The 17,676-nt window shown below is 41.7% G+C and overlaps 1 protein-coding gene and 1 long non-coding RNA gene across 6 annotated transcripts in view; one reads left to right on the top strand and one right to left on the bottom strand.

Annotated features, from left to right (window-relative positions):
• The window catches only part of GLI3 (GLI family zinc finger 3), a 235,289-nt gene that overhangs the window by 74,930 nt on the left and 142,683 nt on the right, over window positions 1–17,676 (bottom strand). For all 5 annotated transcript variants that reach the window (XM_082192711.1, XM_082192714.1, XM_082192712.1 and 2 more), the window contains one exon: window positions 2,132–2,337. In XM_082192711.1, the coding sequence (XP_082048837.1) occupies window positions 2,132–2,337 (206 nt within the window). The remainder of the gene's footprint in view (window positions 1–2,131; window positions 2,338–17,676) is intronic.
• On the top strand, window positions 2,090–5,450 carry LOC309515269. Its single transcript, XR_014212381.1, has 2 exons — window positions 2,090–2,210; window positions 4,703–5,450. It is a non-coding gene; the product is annotated as an uncharacterized lncRNA (long non-coding RNA).

The raw sequence follows: 17,676 nt of genomic DNA, 5'->3' as shown, positions 1-17,676 counted from the left end.
TTCATATGTGGTGGGAAGCACTTTTCCCTTAATTAAAATAGTATTCTAATTGTCTTCCATACACACTAGCTAGCTAATTTGACCCATTATAGCTCAATTTAGCAGCAATTACCATTTTAAATACTCAAATTACAGTATTATTACTGTACAGTTAACAGAGCCCAGCATACATATCCCCCCCCCCCCGTTACTCAGATGAAATACCTACCTTGGTTTTCTTTTCTCTCCATAGGAATTTTAGATGTTCCTACGTTAGCATTATTTTATAATATTAACTTTGGGTAGGTTCACACAATCATGAATTTCCCATTTTCCTCATGAGTAAACTTTTTCAGTCAGTCAAGAATGTTTATTCTAGATTTCTTGGTCTTGTGAATGGCTCAGGACGTGGCCAAATCATGAACTACCCAAGGTGGCCCTTTCTGAACATGCTAGCACACAGCCTGCATATATGTCACAGAGCAAGCTGGTCTGTAAATCCCACAGTTGAAAGTTGGAGTTAACTTTTTATTAGAGAAACACCATCTTTACAGCCTTGGCTGAGTTTTGGGCCTAATGAGCACAGTTGCTCATGCCCTGTAGGTCCTACACTATGAAATCCGTTGCTGTGACTAAAAGCAGTCTAGGTCTCCTCCTCTTCAGGATTTCTTGCAAGCAATTGGAGACGCTGCCTGCATGCAGACTGTCTTTGCTCCTCCTGTTTCATACCTCTTCTGGAAGTCAGGGCAGGGAGAGGAGCTTGTCGTAGCAACGGTGGGGGGGGGCACCCGTGACTCTTTGCTAGCCTGACTCATATCTGCCGCTTGACCTCCCCCCTCCTATTTGTCTGCTTCAGCTTCTGCCTCTGATTCTGAACTTCTCTCTGCCACAGACTCTCCCAACTCACTGAGCCCTGTTAGCCCTCCAGCTTCTGACACCTCCACTTCCCTGCCTTCTCCCTCTGACCACTCATCGTTGTCCCACCACTATTGCCCAGGCTTTGAGCCTTCTTCGCTTGGTGATTCCCCAGCTGGTTCCTCCCACCATTCCTTGTGTCTAACCAGTCCATGACAATATATATGGACCTGCAACTGGAAGGAGGGTTGCACCACACAGCAGGAGACAAAAAGGGGAAACCAGCTGGGGAGCAGCAGATGCATATACTTTTTATATGAAATTATTAAATGTTTCTGGAGTTTTGTTACATTTGTGTAATTTTCGTAGCTGCCCCTGATGAAGAACACATATTTTAGAACATGTGAAATTTGCAAAACAGGTTTGCAAAAAAAATCTTTCTTGCATTCACTTGTGTTGCTTTCCCCATCAATCTGCATAGATGTGAAACCATTCTCAAGGCTGGATTTCTGTATTCTTATCTAAGCATGGGTTGGGCGAAAATACAACTCATAATTATAAAATCCAAACCTTGAAAGCAAGGCTAATTGATTCAGATAAATAAAACGATGCTGATAACATGGCCCCTCTCTAGTTTAAAGCTGGCTTAATTTTAAGACGGTTCAACTAAAAGCAATGGGGAAAACTAGTTACAACTAACTTGTTCCACTGGTTTCAATGGAAACTAGCAATGACTAACTTTAGATGGATTAAGATAATTTATGCTTTTAAACATAAAGAAACTCTTGGTTTATAACTCTGAATTCAAGGAGATCTGTCTTCATAATGTTTTGCCTACCAAAAATTTGGCAAGAATTACATTTTTTTCCAAATTAAATTTAATACAAACAATCACAATCCCATGGAATGAAGAGAAAACGTTTGTCTCCTTTTAAGAAGTTCTGGGAGGAGACTATGGCTAAATGCCACAAACTGATTCCAACGCATTGTATTGCTATTTTGCCTATTTTACACTGGTGTAAGCAAGAAGAAAGGCAGTCCATGGCGGCAGGAGTTAGAAGCAATAAATATATTTCCATATTTAAAATTTCAAACAAGATGGTACCTTTAGTTGATGTTTCAATGAAATGTACAAATGACCAGCTATAGGCTGATGGAAGTATTGAAACATTTATGACATAATAAATGTTTGACAAACCTGCTGCAGCTGATTGGAAGGAGCTGAAGAGATCCTTTGACAAGATTAATGTAACTGCTGCCAAAATGAGAGCAAACAGGAAGCCGGTCTGAAACTCACCATCTGTGGGGCTGAGGCCCCGAGCCGCTGAGATCATAGACAGAGAAGGGCTGCTGTGCAGTGATCGGATATAGTCCATGTAAGGGTTAATGTAGGGATGAGGGGGGCTAAAGGGAGATTCTGATGCTGAAGCAGGGTTCCTGTGGGGGGATATTCGGATGAACGGCAATTCTGAATATGTTGGGCTACCGGATAGAGCAGAAGGCCTAGAACAGAAAGAGAACAAAATATACAGTATGTTTGGTGTGATTTTTTTTAAAATATATATAGCATACCCTCACTTAAAGTTAACTGTTATCCACAACGAATATCAACACACACCATGTTGAATCCAGACTAAGCTGGTTGAAATCAATGGGACCTGAGTTGGGTTGTGACTAATTTGTCCCGAAGATTGTCTATGGGACCCAAGTTCAACTGGTTGACTCAAGGCATATTTCCCATTGCACAGATAGAAAAGCTGTAGGAAACATGTTTTTCCTTCTCCTTTGAAAGTGCTAGCAAGTGTGTCACCAACACTTTTAAATGAAAAAGCTGTTTGTCACCCTGCACCCTACAACCTCAAATATCATGCATCCTGCAAGAAATATGACAAGTATATTATGTAGTCTGTATGATTAATGACTGTTACAAATGCAGAGGTACCTTGGTTTAAGAACAGCCCTGTTTACGAACTATTCGGTATACGAATTCTGCAAAACCGGAAGTAGTGTTCCAGTTAGCGAACTTTACCTCAGTCTACAAATGGAAGCTGAACGGTGGAAGGGCACCAGCGGTGGGAGGCCACATTAGGGAAAGCGTGCCTCCGTTTAAGAACGGCTTTGGTTTAAGAACGGACTTCCGGAACGGATTTAAGTTCGTAAACTGAGGTACCACTGTACACCAACACTTATGCCCAGTCGCATCCAACAGGAACATAAGAAGCTAGCTGGTACGGAAACAGATCATTGATCCATCTAACGCAGCGCTGTATACACTGACTGACAGCAGCTCTCTGGGTTTCAAACAAAAGTCCCTTCCAGTTCTTCCAGGAGGCGCTGAGGACTGAACCGCCACCCTCTTGCATGCAACCCAGACGCTCTACCAGCGTATTAGAGACAGCAACATTAATGGTGGCTGTTGCGGTCAGGGCAGGATCACCTCAGTAATTACAGGTCACAGATTTGATTATTCTGCATATTAATGCAGTTTACATATGTTTAACTCATAGAGAAAAACAAAATTAAAGTATTCACTAGAAGTGTAGCCTGCAGAAGAGAAATGCCACCCTGAGGGAGCAGAGCTTCCTTTACCTTGACCCTTCTGAGCTACCAGTCCCAACATGTAGAGCAGGTATCCCCAAACTCAGCCCTCCAGCTGTTTTGGGACTACAATTCCCATCATCCCTGACCACTGGTCCTGTTGGCTAGGGATGATGGGAGTTGTAGTCCCAAAACAGCTGGAGGGCCGAGTATGGGGGTGCCTGATGTAGAGCCTTTGGGTGGAGTCTCTCCCCCACCCCACCCTGTGCTTCTTTTCTAGTGGAACATTCCGGAATGGAGTACCATTCACCTCTGCTCAGGCTGCCACCGCTGCCTGCTAGCCAGAGGAGGTGCCTCCTTTACCCCATGTCAGGGCTTACTTAAAATAAAAATAAAAAAGCTGGGGAGGGAAGGAAGGAGTGGTAGAGTTATGCTTGCACACTCAGGTTTCTGCTGCTCATGCCGGGGGCGGGTGCCTTCTTCAGCAGGGGGAGTGGGCGAGTTTCTCAGCCTTCCTCCAAGGGGGCCCATACCAATCATAGCAGTGTTGCACAACTCCTTTTCTTTTTGTGGCTCAAAAGGACTCTGAGGCACGCAGTCTGTGGGTTAGGTGCTCACTAGGCTAGGTGCCAACCTTTAGCTTCCTGGTCTGAGCCCTGAAGTCCCTGGCAGATATGTGCACTGGGCAGCCACATAACACTTGCTCATCAGGGCAAGAATGGAACAGGACTGTATTGCAAGGGAAAAGATGGCAGCCATCTCCATTCCATCAAATGCCACCTAAGAGGAGGCATTCCATCAGGATGCAGCAGAGGGAGAGAAGGGGAGCACAATAATTCAATCAGATCAGTGGAGAGATCGGCTCCATTTGGCATCTCCTCTCTCAGAACTGAATTCACTCCAGCTGGTCATTAGAAGAAATACTATGCAACTTTAAGAAATGGCGGCCGAAACTCCTTTTTTTCTTCCCTTCTAATTCTTTTTTCCTTTGTGTTGCATAAAATAACTTAAAATAACTGAATATTTTAAGTCTGTTGATTGGAACATTTTGTTTTTATTGATGGAATATAATCCGCTTTTCCGTCGAAGGGCAGAGCAAAAACTGTTTAAATTATTATGACAGTAATACAATTATTACCTCTTTCCTTGGCTTGCTAGCCCATCCTTATTGCAACTGTCCCACTTCAATTAGGAACAAATTATATCCAGCTGATCCTGAGTTTGCTAACTATTACAAGACAGCTTTTGAGGATGCTTTTTTGATTGGGCAATTTCCCAACCAGCCGACAATAGATCAAAGATGCGCCATATGTTTGTTTTCCTTCAACAGGGCAAAGCAAACCATTGTGGAGCCAGACTGACAATCCAGTAACTTAATTAACCACACAATGATTGCCAGGTGGAATGGGACATTTTTAACAGCAAACATGGAACTGTGAGAAAGCAAGAAAGAAGCCCTAAACCCAGGTGCTACCCAAACATAATGAGGAAGATTTCGAGAAGGAAACCACCTGCCTGGCGATGGCCCTTGACATGATGCTTCAGTGACGGGATACTCTGGGATGCCAGCAAATGGAAAGCTGTACGGAGAAGCCATTTTGTTAGGCTGCCTGTCTCAGCCAACTTGCCTGCTCTTTGGCAAAGGCTTGTCATTAAGCTTGTCACGAATGTGCAGCACCCCAACTGGCTGACCTCAGCTAAACGGTTTTTGGCTCAGTTTCCCCCAATTAATTTAGGACAGACACAGTAGAGTCACAGGCAGCAGCCAAGAGAACCACCAAGGGCAGCAAGTTCTTTTGATGTTGCTGACTTTAAGTATTATTTCTAAGGAAAAGAAAATAAGTACAAGTTTGAAAAGAAACTGAAGAGTCCCAAAGTGGGTTTCTCACCACTCAACAAGCAAGCTGACTGCATTAAGGATGAGTTTTCTTCAACTCCTGTTCGGAAAAAAGCATTATATTCATTTTTACAGCTTCCACAAAAGTAGGTTTGTACCAAAGTAAAAAAACCAACGAGTTCTATCTGAAGGTATAGTAGCTAGACGAGGCAAAAATAAAATCCATTAGTTCATAACCCAACCTGGTAGAGTCATTCACCTGGTCATCTATAGTGAGTTAGACTTTCCTCCAGGCAGCTGGACAGAGCAGCTTTTGTAAACTTGCTAAAATGATCAGGCAGGAAATTTGTATGACCCATTGACATATGGTCTTGCTTTCTTTAGAGCAGAAAGCACCAGACTCAACGTTATGTTTGTGAAATGTAAAGGTTATAAACTAAAAGGTTGAAACAAAAAGGTTAAGAAAAATTACCGTATTTTACTTGAATCTAATGCTCAACATTTTTGGCCAAATTACGTCACAAAAATTAAGGTGTGCATTAGATTTGATGGCACATTGACATTCGCCAGCAAACACTTTTTTTGGTTTCAGGGTTCTGAAAATTTAGGTGTGCATTAGATTCAATGGCGCATTAGACTCGGGTAAATACGGTAATAGCAATTATAACCTGCACCTTGAATTTGTTAGTTAAACAAACAAACAAACAAACAAACAATCTATACCGCCCTTCATCTGAGGATCACAGGGCAATTTACAATATAAAGACACAACAAGACATAACATAGTAACAAACAAAAACAAAAAAACTTCCAATTTCTGAAGTACCCCCTCACACGACCCTTTCCCATAATGTGTGGAATGCAGGGGGTCTGGAATCGTGAGGAGGAATGTTGGCAAGCATCGCTCCTCTCATGCCCTCATGCAATGTTAAGTGTGTATGGAGAACCAACATCCAGAACCTTGTGCGTTCCTGATGCCACGTAAAAAGTGACTGATATGTCAGTCTCTTTGGCCAAAGAGCTTCCAAAAAGAAAATTGGCTGGGCGCGTGTTTCACTTTCTCACAACAGATTTCAGCACCCTGTTTCTCTCCTTGCCAGTCAGATGCCAGTCAGCAAGCAAGGAGCAGTCTGTCAGAGAAGTTACGCTATTTTTCCATCTATATGACGCCCCCATGTATAAGACGCCCCCTATTTTGGGGGATTCTGATTTAAGAAAATTGGGGAAGATGTATTCATGTATAAGATGCCCCTAATTTTTTGACATTATTTTTTAGGGGGGAAAACCTAGTCGTATACACAGAAAAATACGGTAACTCTTTATTCAAAGAAATGGCATACAAGTAAGTCTTATTCCCCTTCAACCCCCTCAAAGGCTCCTCCTCTGCCCGATGTTTCCCAAGCAGTCTCAAACTGCCCTGGGCATCTCTAATCTCTATTCTGCTCTACACATCACTCTGAGTGTCCTTGGAGACAAGCAGGCTCTCTGTGTCCTTCTGCAGTCTCTTGCCCATCCTCTTCTGCTTCAGCCTCCGAGTCGGAACTGCTCCCTGTCACAGGCTCTCCCTGTTCACTAAATCCTGTTGCCCCTTCAGCATTCAACAACTCCTCCCCTCCCTTCTCCCCCTGATCTCTCCTTGGTGTCCCACCACCGATCCCCAGGCTCTGAGCCCTCTGGGGTTTCCCCTGGGGGTTTCCCAGCAGGTGCATCCCACCACTCATCATCCAGCCAATCAAATGTCTATTCTTCTCTGCTTCCATGACACCTCCTTCTTGGCATAGTATTTCAACTTCTTAAGGGGCCAGCTGTCACCTGAGCATTATGTAAACAGCAACTAGGAAGAATTATACTGAAAAACTCTTTGGATAGATTTGTATAGGAGCAGCCACTGAAATGGGCCAATCACACCAGAAGAGGTATGTGTGAAGCAGATGTAATTCTAGCAGTTTATGATGTCCTGGCAAAAGGGTTAAAGAAGCCAAACTGTAAGGCAGCATAAGCAGCAACTATGAGAGGGGCATCATCCAACCAAAACACAAACATATGAATTGCCCTGACTCAACTCTTGTAATAAAATCAGTGTGACTTGAAAATACTGAATTTTTGGCGAATCAATTCAAGATAAAAGTCTTTATATGAATGATCAAACCTCCTCCCCCCCCCATTACTCTCACACTTTATACCTCTTTTGATTTCCAACCTACGATGTGAAGGCATAGGACACATTACTGATACTGAAACTTAATAGGCCTAACGCTATATGATGTCTGGATAGGAGATGATATATGTAAATGCACACATATGTAAATGATTCTGAGTAATTCGTATCTATTAATTCTTTCCAATAACTCAGCTGCAAATTATATGGTGTCAAAGGCTCAAATGTCTTCTGCAGTGAGCTCAAAAGAACTGACATAATTCACACTTGCCCCCTCCAGTGGGCTAAACTTTACATTATTTATCCAATTCACCATGACTCAATCACAACAATATCAGGGTTGAAAAGCTTCTTTGTTAACCAGCTCAAGAACGGCACCTTATATGACAGAATATATGTTGAAATTAGAGCATATGTGCAATGCGTTTTTCTGAAATATGTGTGTTCGTTGTTTTCTCCTGCTGACACCTCTTGCTGGATTTAAGCAGCCTGTCAAGACTACATTAGTGTGCAGATATCCATATAACACCACCCCACCACCCCCAAAAAGGGAGGGTCAAAGAAATGTCTCTAACCTTCTCTCACTTAATGCTCCTAACTAAGCTAACGTAATAGGCATTTGTTTAAGATGCCCTCCTGTTTCATTGATGCACTGAGAGAAAGAAAAAAATTCCACCCCAACCAGTTTTGGAAGACGCCCTGGCCGCTATCTGAGCAACTGATGAGCTGCATGTGGTCATTAGAGTCCTCTGCTCTGAAATCACACCCTGGATAAACGATAGGGTCTGCCTGGATGCTGATTGATTAGAAGAAAGCAGAACTATGTAGCCATGCAAACACACACACACACACACACACACACACAGCCACATATTTAAATGCTAAAGAACCTTTCACTGTTGACTTCACAACTATTAGAAGCTTCCAAATTAACAGCATTTCTCATATCCAGGTCTCTGCATTTTATCTTCTTTATTCTTTCAAATCCTGAAATTGCTTGGATAAGAGTTGAGGCTTTTTTTTTTAATACATACATTTCTAAGAGCAGCCTGAACTTTTAGGGGAAATTGAAGAGGCTTTCTGTCAACTACAGCTAAATCCTGCCTTTCTATATCAAAACCCCTTGCTAGAAAATTACTGTGCAGATGATAAGGCTGAAAGATATAATAAAAAGTGACTCTACTCAATTTACACTGCAATATTGGTATGACTGAATATTTTTCATTCAGGTGACTGATAAAATCACTAAACTGTATTGGAGATAAATAAAGGAGGCTTCTGTCAAGAATAAACACCATTAATCATAAAGTCTCACCCTCAAGAGTGGCTGTGCTCTGCCTCTGCACAAATACACCCTTGCAAGTGGCATGAAACTACTTCCTCTTCTCCCCCTTGTTTGCTTAGGGAATCTGCACGCTTGTTCTTTCTGGTGAATATATCCCGCTTCCCCACCTGCCGGTGTCTGGGGTACTAATCCGCAGACATACAATTTTTTTCTTTTTTCAATGGGCTCATCTAAGCATCGTGTGTGTGTTATTGTTATCTGCAACTGACTTAATTGTGCTTCATGCTCATGATCAAAAGAAAACACCTCTTTCTAAGAAGTATGACAGAGACCTGAATAACTGTAGCATCCCAAATGCAAATTTTTCATTCTAACTGGCAAAATGGCGCATCAGTTTGCAAATCTATTTGCTTCTATTCTCTTCTATTCTATATCGCTTAATGCCAAGGTGGATTCTAAGCAGTTTATATCCAAGGCTGAACAAGAGTTATTCAAAGCTTTCCAATTTTCCCCAATGTTCTCCATTTAAATTGTCTATGACCTTATATGTGAGTTGTCATCAGGTTTCACTTCCACCATGTTTGGTGCTCCTAACTCCCCCCCAAAAAACGAACAAATGCACCCATGACATTATATCAGAATGTTAAGATGCAAAGCACAGTCCTCTCAATTACTTTATTCTAGGAATCAACAATCAGGGGACTTCAGTTTAAATGAACTGCTACAGAAGCCTTTTTCATCTATTTATCTCCATGTCTAAAATATATTTACAACAATATTCACATTATGTCAACTTTGCTTCACTGTGTCCATGCACCCTCACACCTAATTGCCCAGGTGACCCAGAAATTCAAACCTGTTTAATTATGATGTTGTGAATCTTCTAGAAGTATAAAAGCCAATACACAAGATTTCTCATTCTAGAATGTCCAAAAATGAAGTCAATGATGGAGTTCTGAAAGGGTGGGACTAAACTGCTCTGTGACCCTCAGATAAAGGTCACTGTTTCAGAAAGCAAATTTAACATCCATTTCAGTCGTGTCCTTAAATGCACCATGTAAATGGGTGAAGTTGCTATTCACTCCCTTTTCTTTAACTTCAATGAACTTTCTCAATGTTATCATTGCAATTCTTCCTAACATTAATTTATCTCAATCCACATCTATGCAGAACGCATTCTTGCTGATGAACGGCGTCGTGGCACTTTGCTCCTGGAGGAGGCAGAAATATGGAGTAGCCTTCCCCTGTAACTGCTGCTTTCAAGGGGCTGGGGGGACGTAAGAGATGGTGGGGGCTGGACGGGGGGGGGAGCGTAAGAGATCGCGGAGCTACTAGCCTGGTGAATCCTTTTACAATCATGGGTTTGCAGAGACCCTGTCTTAAGTTAACTGATCTAAAGTCTCTCTAGGTTGGAGGGAAATAAGTAAAATCAGTCTACAACCCATTCCTAAAGCAAATGGTGGTTCAAGAAATTCACATGCTATTAAAATGGAGCAAAGCAGAGCCCTGTGCACTAATGAGGTTTAAAAATGTACTTAGGTCTTCATGTGTAAGACACTTAACAAGCCGTTTGCTTCCTTGGCACAGACCAATAGAGAGCTGGAGTGGAGGCATAATCATGCGGGCAGCAACCAAATCGACTGGAAGAATTAGGAGACTCGCGGCCCCCGAGGAATGCAATTCATGCGGAAAAGCAGTTGCCAGAGTGAGGCTAGGGAACCGCGTGGGAAGAAAACAAAATAAACAGTCCAACAAAGAAAACAAAGCCTCTGCAATAAGGGCTTTTCCAGTGCTTGAGTACACTGAAACTTCAGAGGGTGCCTATGACAAAACCCCCATCAAACGCAAACCTCTCTGTGAGCAAAGACACCAGCTAAATGATGTCCTAGGTCAAAAAAGAGCCACAAAAATTCCTCAAGGTATTTTTGTTTAAAGCGTGTGTGTGTGTGTGTGTGTGTGTGTGTTTGGGTGCACAAGAGCCAGATGGAGCACAGATAACCCAACAGTGAGCCATTGTTATACTATAAGCAAGCTGAAGTCAAGACTTGATAATTACTTATGGTTTTTCTTTTTTCTGTCCTTCATAAATCATGTAAAAATGACACCAGCAGACGAGTGAAGGATCTAGCTGGTCCTGACTACGTATCACAAAGGCAAAAAAGTGTATGCATACATGTGCTATACAAACTTTAGACCCAATCCTAATTCTCTCAGGCAAAATTCTGATGACACTTAATTTCAGATTTTGCCCCTATTGGTGTTGTTTACATAAGACGGTATGGACAGACTGAGCTATAAGAAAATAATAAAACACTGAAGCCAGCTTAATAACAGTTCCTCAGGTGATACTTTTGACGGGCAGGAAATGTTAACCAACAATTGTCAAAGCAAAGAATTTTGGCGTCAGCCCACAAACAGCGGTATATCAGCTCCCCAACAAGTAGATCTGCTTTGATCCATTTGTATTTTGTGTTCCTTTAAAAGATTTGGATATTATCTCCACTGCATTGCCCTCTTAAGTGCACTACTAAATCCTCTCCTCCCTCTGTATCATTGATAATTAAGAAGCAGCAGTAGCTATCCTTTGAAAATGCCAGAGTGGTTATTATTTCAACAGGTTTCAACCTCTCTGCCTTGCCCTATGTACTCTTGGCAGCAATGAAGGACTTCTTTCTCCTGGCTAGCTGCCTACAAAGGCTCTCAGATTACCCTCCATGTTCTCAATGTCTGCTTTGTGATTCTAACATATTTTCAATCATTAAAAGGGGGGGGGGGAATCCATTCCATTTCAAACACCTAAAATAAGTCATGTTCGCAATATTAAGCAACAACCCTCTGGGACTTCTGTTTTAATTACGATTTTACATGCTGTAACGTGAGCTTGTGAATTAAAGGAAAATAAATGAGAGAGGGTGACTGTAAATTTTTAAGGCAAATTCACTTCTCAAAACAGTAAATGTATCACTGACCGTATGTTTGCTGCTAAGATTCTGAAAGTGTGAATAATGCTGTGGTTTAAAAATATCATTTACAGGTTCGTAATTGTCCTTAATAATGGCTGGTAATGTTAATTATCCTGCATGCTTTTCATTTCTGCCCTGGAAATTCAAAACTAACATGCACTATACCATGCTACAGATTAGCAACTGTGTTGATTATCAGCAGGATCCCTATTAAACGTTGTTATGCAGACACAAAATGTATGTAAAATGTGTTTTAAGGTCACTATTTAAGCATTAGGATCAGGGCCGGGCTTATGTATAGGCTAAGTAGGCTGCAGCCTAGGGCCTCTAAATCTAGGGGGCCTCCCCAGCCCACCCACCCCCAGAGGGCAGTCTCCCCTCTCCCCAAATTGCAAACCCAAACGTGCAAGGGCAGGGCAACTCTGGCCCAGCAACTATGAGACTTGGGGCCAGCCAGTGGGGCCCAATTTGAAACTCTGGGGCCCAACTTGAACTTTTTTTGTGGGGCCCTAGTTCACAGCCAAATTCTGCAAAATCTTAAGAGCTATGAATAAAACCCATCTAGATTGCCTTGGTGTGGGGGCCCCTTAGGAGCGGCCCACAGGGTCCAATTTGGCCCAATTGCTCCTTTTGAAAGTGACAAACGTAGACAAATTTTGACGAAGTTTTGGATGATTTTTGCTATGAGGAAGGCTAGAAAAAAAACATTTGTAGTCTTGCTTTATTTGATGGTTGTAGTTTACTTCTTAATATGTATTTTAAATCTGACTGTTTAATGAGAATATAAAGTAGATTCTAAAAGTGCCACACTGTCACTAATCATGATCATATTGTTTACACCTCCCAGGCAATATAATTTGTAAACTCAAGGTTTTTTAAAAAGTACATTACAATTTCATTTTCCTAAAAAGTAATGCTTATTCCACAAAAGGTTTACAAAGTTCAGTTATTGCAAAAAAAATTCAGTGTTAATTTTAACATTCATGCATTTTTTAAAATCACCATGGTATTTAACAATAACATCTTATGTCCTTTAGAGGAGAAAATAGTGAATTGCAAAAAAATTTAATACCCGTCACCATCCTTGGCGTCACTCAGTTTTGTTTATAACACTCTTCCATTTTCTTCTAGTCGTGAGGGTGGGGGGTTGGGAGGGGCCTCGCAAGTGGAGCAGTCTGGGGCCGCTCTTCATCCAAATCCAGCCCTGATCAGGATCCCCTGCTATGCATCATACCGTCAGTCCACATTAGTGTCAGGAGACTCCTCATTTGACCAGCCTGTGCTAAGGCCAACTGACTCTAGAGAAATGGGTGTGGGGGCTAAAATCCAGCTCTAAGGCAAGAGGGTGACCAGTAAGGAGCAGCTTCAAAGCATCACCAGCTTCGCTAGGAGGCGCCTGTGAGGAGCTGCCCCTGAAACAATTGGGGAGAAAGCCAAGGCCAATGGCACACAGGGAGCCCCATGAGAAGCAATGTTTGCCTCTCCTCCCAGTTCCCCCAGAGCCATGGTTTGCTGGAGGGCTGATGTGAAGAGAGACCCCTACCAAAGCTCAGACAGTGGTGGGGAGAGACCATGCCACTGGGCTAGTAAGGTGGGGTTTGGCCTCCAGCTCCAGTTTCCCCAGCAGGGAGGTCTTCTCCAGCTCCAATTAATCTAGTGGGGGAAGAATTTGTGGATTTTCAATGCTAGCCTCTCCTCTGAAGTGAGCATTACCAAGTTCCTGATGCTCAATTCCGTACCTGAATCCAGTGAAGTTTCCTGGCGCCTCTAGTTTGAATTTAGGAGAGTTTTGTCTTTTCTTAGTGAGAGGGTGATGTGCACTAATCAAAATGGATGAGCATTGTGTTGAAGGATGGTTGAGGAAGACATTACTTTCGTTTCACAGACAATATATGTACATTAGTGTCACTTTCACAAAGGTATGATTTATCTTTATCCTCACACAGACCATTGCTGTGCAACATGGACATTTTGATATTAGTCTTGAACAATTAAAAAACAACAACCTTAAGTTTGTAAATTTTAGTTTTCTTTAAAAACAATAAAAGCCAAGACTGTAAATTTTAGTCATCTTTGAAGCAAGACTTAACAAGAATGGAAGTACAGTATTACACTTTTTTAAAAAAAAAGTCTGTCACACTTCCACTGCCTCCCAGGCCAGTGCAACAGGTTTGACAGAAGCCTCTATAGAGCTGCCTTCCTTCCAGTTCACTGAATTTGAATACCTCAGTCAATATCTGCTCACTGCCTAATAATGCTGACTGCAGCACAAAGGAAAGCACAGGAACTTTGTTCAAGAAACTCCAGAAGCAAAAAATATCCCACTTGTTCATTCTTTGCAACAGATAGGTCAAGGATGTCCTGAATTTTATACACAACATAAATATTGAAGCACACTCAGTTCAACATTACGGTACTTTATCCAACAAGTGTTTTAATCATCCCTCCACATTTCAAACTTTATATAATCACGAGGAATACAATGAAAGGGCAATTATGCTCCACAACCCACCTATGGGAGCTATACATTATGGGGGTCATCTCTGTGGTAGCACCAATTGTTTAACTCCCTTTGATGTCTGCCTGGCGCCAACGGTGGTTTCTCTTTAGTGCCAGTTTAAGACCTGGTTGTTTCTCGGAGATTTAAGAATTGTTATTTTTGTAGTTTATCAGCACAGTCCACCATTTTGTTTTTTAAGATTATGGTAATCATTGCTTTATCTGCTCTGTTTTATTGGTGGTATTGTTCTCTGCCCTGAGAACAATTTGATATACATTCTTCAGTACTTTCCACATGGCCCTCAAATCTTTTGAAGAAGGGCGGTTAAGAAATATTTTAAAGAAGATACTTCAGTATTTATGCATTTCATTTTTGGGGAGGGGTATTAACAGCTGCCTATTATATTATATTTAGGATTTTTTGTGTAACTGTGAAAGTCAATGGGCTATTTAAGGTTGAAGAGGACTTTATGGCTTTATTTTGATTTGTTACGTCTTTGACATTTTGGTTTGTGAACTGCTCTGGGCTTTTCCAAATTAAGCGCTCTATAAAAATTAAGCTACATTTCTCGGGGGGGGGGATGAAGAAGTAGTTCAGCTGCAAATTTCAAATTCTAAAAGGGGTCTAACGCTCCACCCACACAGACCTTTTTTCTCTAAGCCTGTGCCTGGCATGCTGTGCAGCTGAAGTCAGATGTATCTCAGAGAGTTGATGCAGACAACTCAGGCAGGCAAACAGCGGAGAACTTGCAGTGGGAAGTGCTGTCTTGAAAGCCCCACTAAGGCATGGAACTCACAGGGTGGCCTCAGGCGAGTCACTGCCTTCTCTACAAAATGAAACAGTCTTGTATCTGCTGGCCTGACCAGCTTGAAGGAAGGCTGATTTGTAAGTAGCCATGCAAATACTGGCCTCAGGTCCAACATATTCTGCCCTCAAGGATATCCCTTGCTTTACATGGGTCCTTTCGTATCAGGCTGCCCCTATTTGCTCTATCCAAGGAAGCTGAAATCCCACCTTAAGGGGAAGCACTCACCATGCTATACTGGGTTACTTGCAAGTTTTTCACAAACCCCCTCATTGAGTCTCAGGAGCACAAACTAATTTTTGACCAGTTTTGCAGATATATTTCCAAATGAAGATTGATGAATTCCAGATAGAAGGAGCCACATGCAGTGCCAAAAAGGTCACAAAATCTATACAAAACTCCCATTGAGTTTTATAAATGATGCAATATCACTCCATACCTAAAGCAGGAGACCACAGCTCTGGTCTAGACTCCAGGCTTCCTCTTTCCTGGCTTGCAAGAGGCCAGTTACTGGGGGAAAACTTTCCAGCTGACTTTCCAGTCCTAGAGTAAGATGCATAGTGATGTACATCTGATCCAGGAAAAACATCTTCTAAGCTACACTCAACACATAATGCCTAGCACTTTATAAGAACCATTTTCTTTCTCTTGCCGAGGGTTCCATGCTAGTCTTTTCTCTATTTAGTACTACTGTACTTCTTCTGGAGGCATCAGTATCAGAAACAGGATTTCATTCCATGTATCACACCAATGGCCCCATGTAGCCATGGAATGTCCAAGGTAAGAAGGGCCTGTTTGCCTCTTTTGCCTTCACAGAATCATAGAGTTGTAGAGTTGGGAGGGACCCCCCAGGGTCATCTAGTCCAACCCCCTGCAATGGAGGATTCACAACGAAAGCATCCCTAACAGATGGCCATCCAATCTCTGCTTAGAAACTCCAAGGAAGGAGAATCCATCACTTCCCAAGGCAGTCTACTCCACTGCCTAACAGCTCTTACTGTCAGAAAGTTCTTCCTGCTGTTTAGTCGGAATCTGACTCAATATATCTTAGAAACAAAATCTACAGTCCACTTAGACCCTATGAACTATCTGCTCCCTCTGGAGGGACAGCAGGACTCTGCGGGGAGGGGCTTTGCTGAGAATTTCCTCTTACACCATTCTGCCGGCAGACGCCTTTCCATCACAGGCATTCACTTTTTGATACCGCACTTTCTAAGTTAATCCCTGCATGGACAATGCAGAACAGCACAACTGCACTGAGAGCCCTGTGAAGCAAATGTTATACAAAATAAAAGTGATCGTTATTTTAAGTACGTAGAAATACATCTTGTAATGGATATAGTTTAACAGTGTGTTGTACTGTATGCTAATAAAGTATACCAAGGGCACATAGATCCTATCCTAGACCTCTGGAATTTAACTGTGGAAGAACGTTTCTGTACATGCAGGTCTCGCTCTCCGAACACAAGGCGTTCTCAGGAAATCGTTTGTTAGACAAGCATTTGCCTAATGAGTCAACAATTTCCACTGATTCCTATGGGGAAAGTTTTAATGTTTTTCCAAGCACAAAATGTTGACACCCCAAGTGATGGAAACCCTTCAAAACCCTGCAAAAGAAGCAGGGGACATGCTAATCTTCTCTGTATCGTTCCAATTTTAGTATATGGACTGCCAGAGCGAGCACAAAAACAAGGAAGGAAAAATGCTCTTTTATTTGCCGGATCTTCCCCTCTTCCCTCCCACCATGTTTTCTGTACTACACACAGTGCTGGTTGTTTGAATATCTGAATCTGTGATGCATATAAGCAAGGTTTAGGCACCAATTCCTTGTATTTGGATAAGTGAATTTTCATAAACGAGCATTTGGGTAGCAGGACCTGCGTGTACTATGAATCCTATTATACAGCCCCAATTTCTTTTGCCAAAGAAACAAAAATGTATATAATAGGCAATCATGGTGGAATTACAAATATTTATAAATAACAAACTGAAAGCAGCCCACAAATAGGGTTTGTTTATTAGACAGATGGGATAGCAGTCCTAATTCACTGCTTGCTAACATTGTGCTCCATGTCCCATTGTGCTCCATGTCCCATTGTTCTATGTTCTGCTCAATACAGTGTTCATTCTAAAGATGCATTATATGATCAAGATAGTGCGAATCACATTGCTGGTTTATGACTGTCATGGTTACACACCTCTGCGTGGAATGTCTACATATTCATTGGAAACCCAATATTCAATCCTGCTGCTCACAGGTAGCCATGTATTTGAGGTTGCATACAGCCATTTAATTGTGGACAGCAAGGTTGTAACAAATGAAATTCCCTGGAGATGCTACAGGTGTTTTGTTTTAAATGTATTCATTTTATTGAAAGCTATTTTATCAAAATTGTCTAATGCCAAATGCAAACTGTAACATGGACATGATTTACTTCTAAGCAACTAAAACTATTTTAAATATTAAGCTCTGAGCATTACTTGTATTTAAGGCATTCAAATATTTTATGTACATTCAATCAGCCAGTGGTAAGTAGCTGTTATTTATAACAACAGAAGAAGACTGTAATTTACACAGGGCTAAACTGGGAAATAAAATAGCTGAAGGAGTTAACTGTTAAGGCCAATGAAATTAGAATTGAAAAATACACTTTCTTCTTTTTGCTTTCTTCCACCCCGTTACATTTAATCTAATTAAATCTAACCCATAGTTTCTGCATTATTTCTGCCATGATCAAAGAAATGTGGAATATAAA

The sequence above is a fragment of the Podarcis vaucheri genome, assembly GCF_965113315.1.
Source record: "Podarcis vaucheri genome assembly, chromosome: 12".
Classification (NCBI taxonomy): domain Eukaryota; kingdom Metazoa; phylum Chordata; class Lepidosauria; order Squamata; family Lacertidae; genus Podarcis; species Podarcis vaucheri.
The sequence above is the reverse complement of the archived record's forward strand: the minus strand, read 5'-3'. Positions and strand labels throughout refer to the sequence as shown.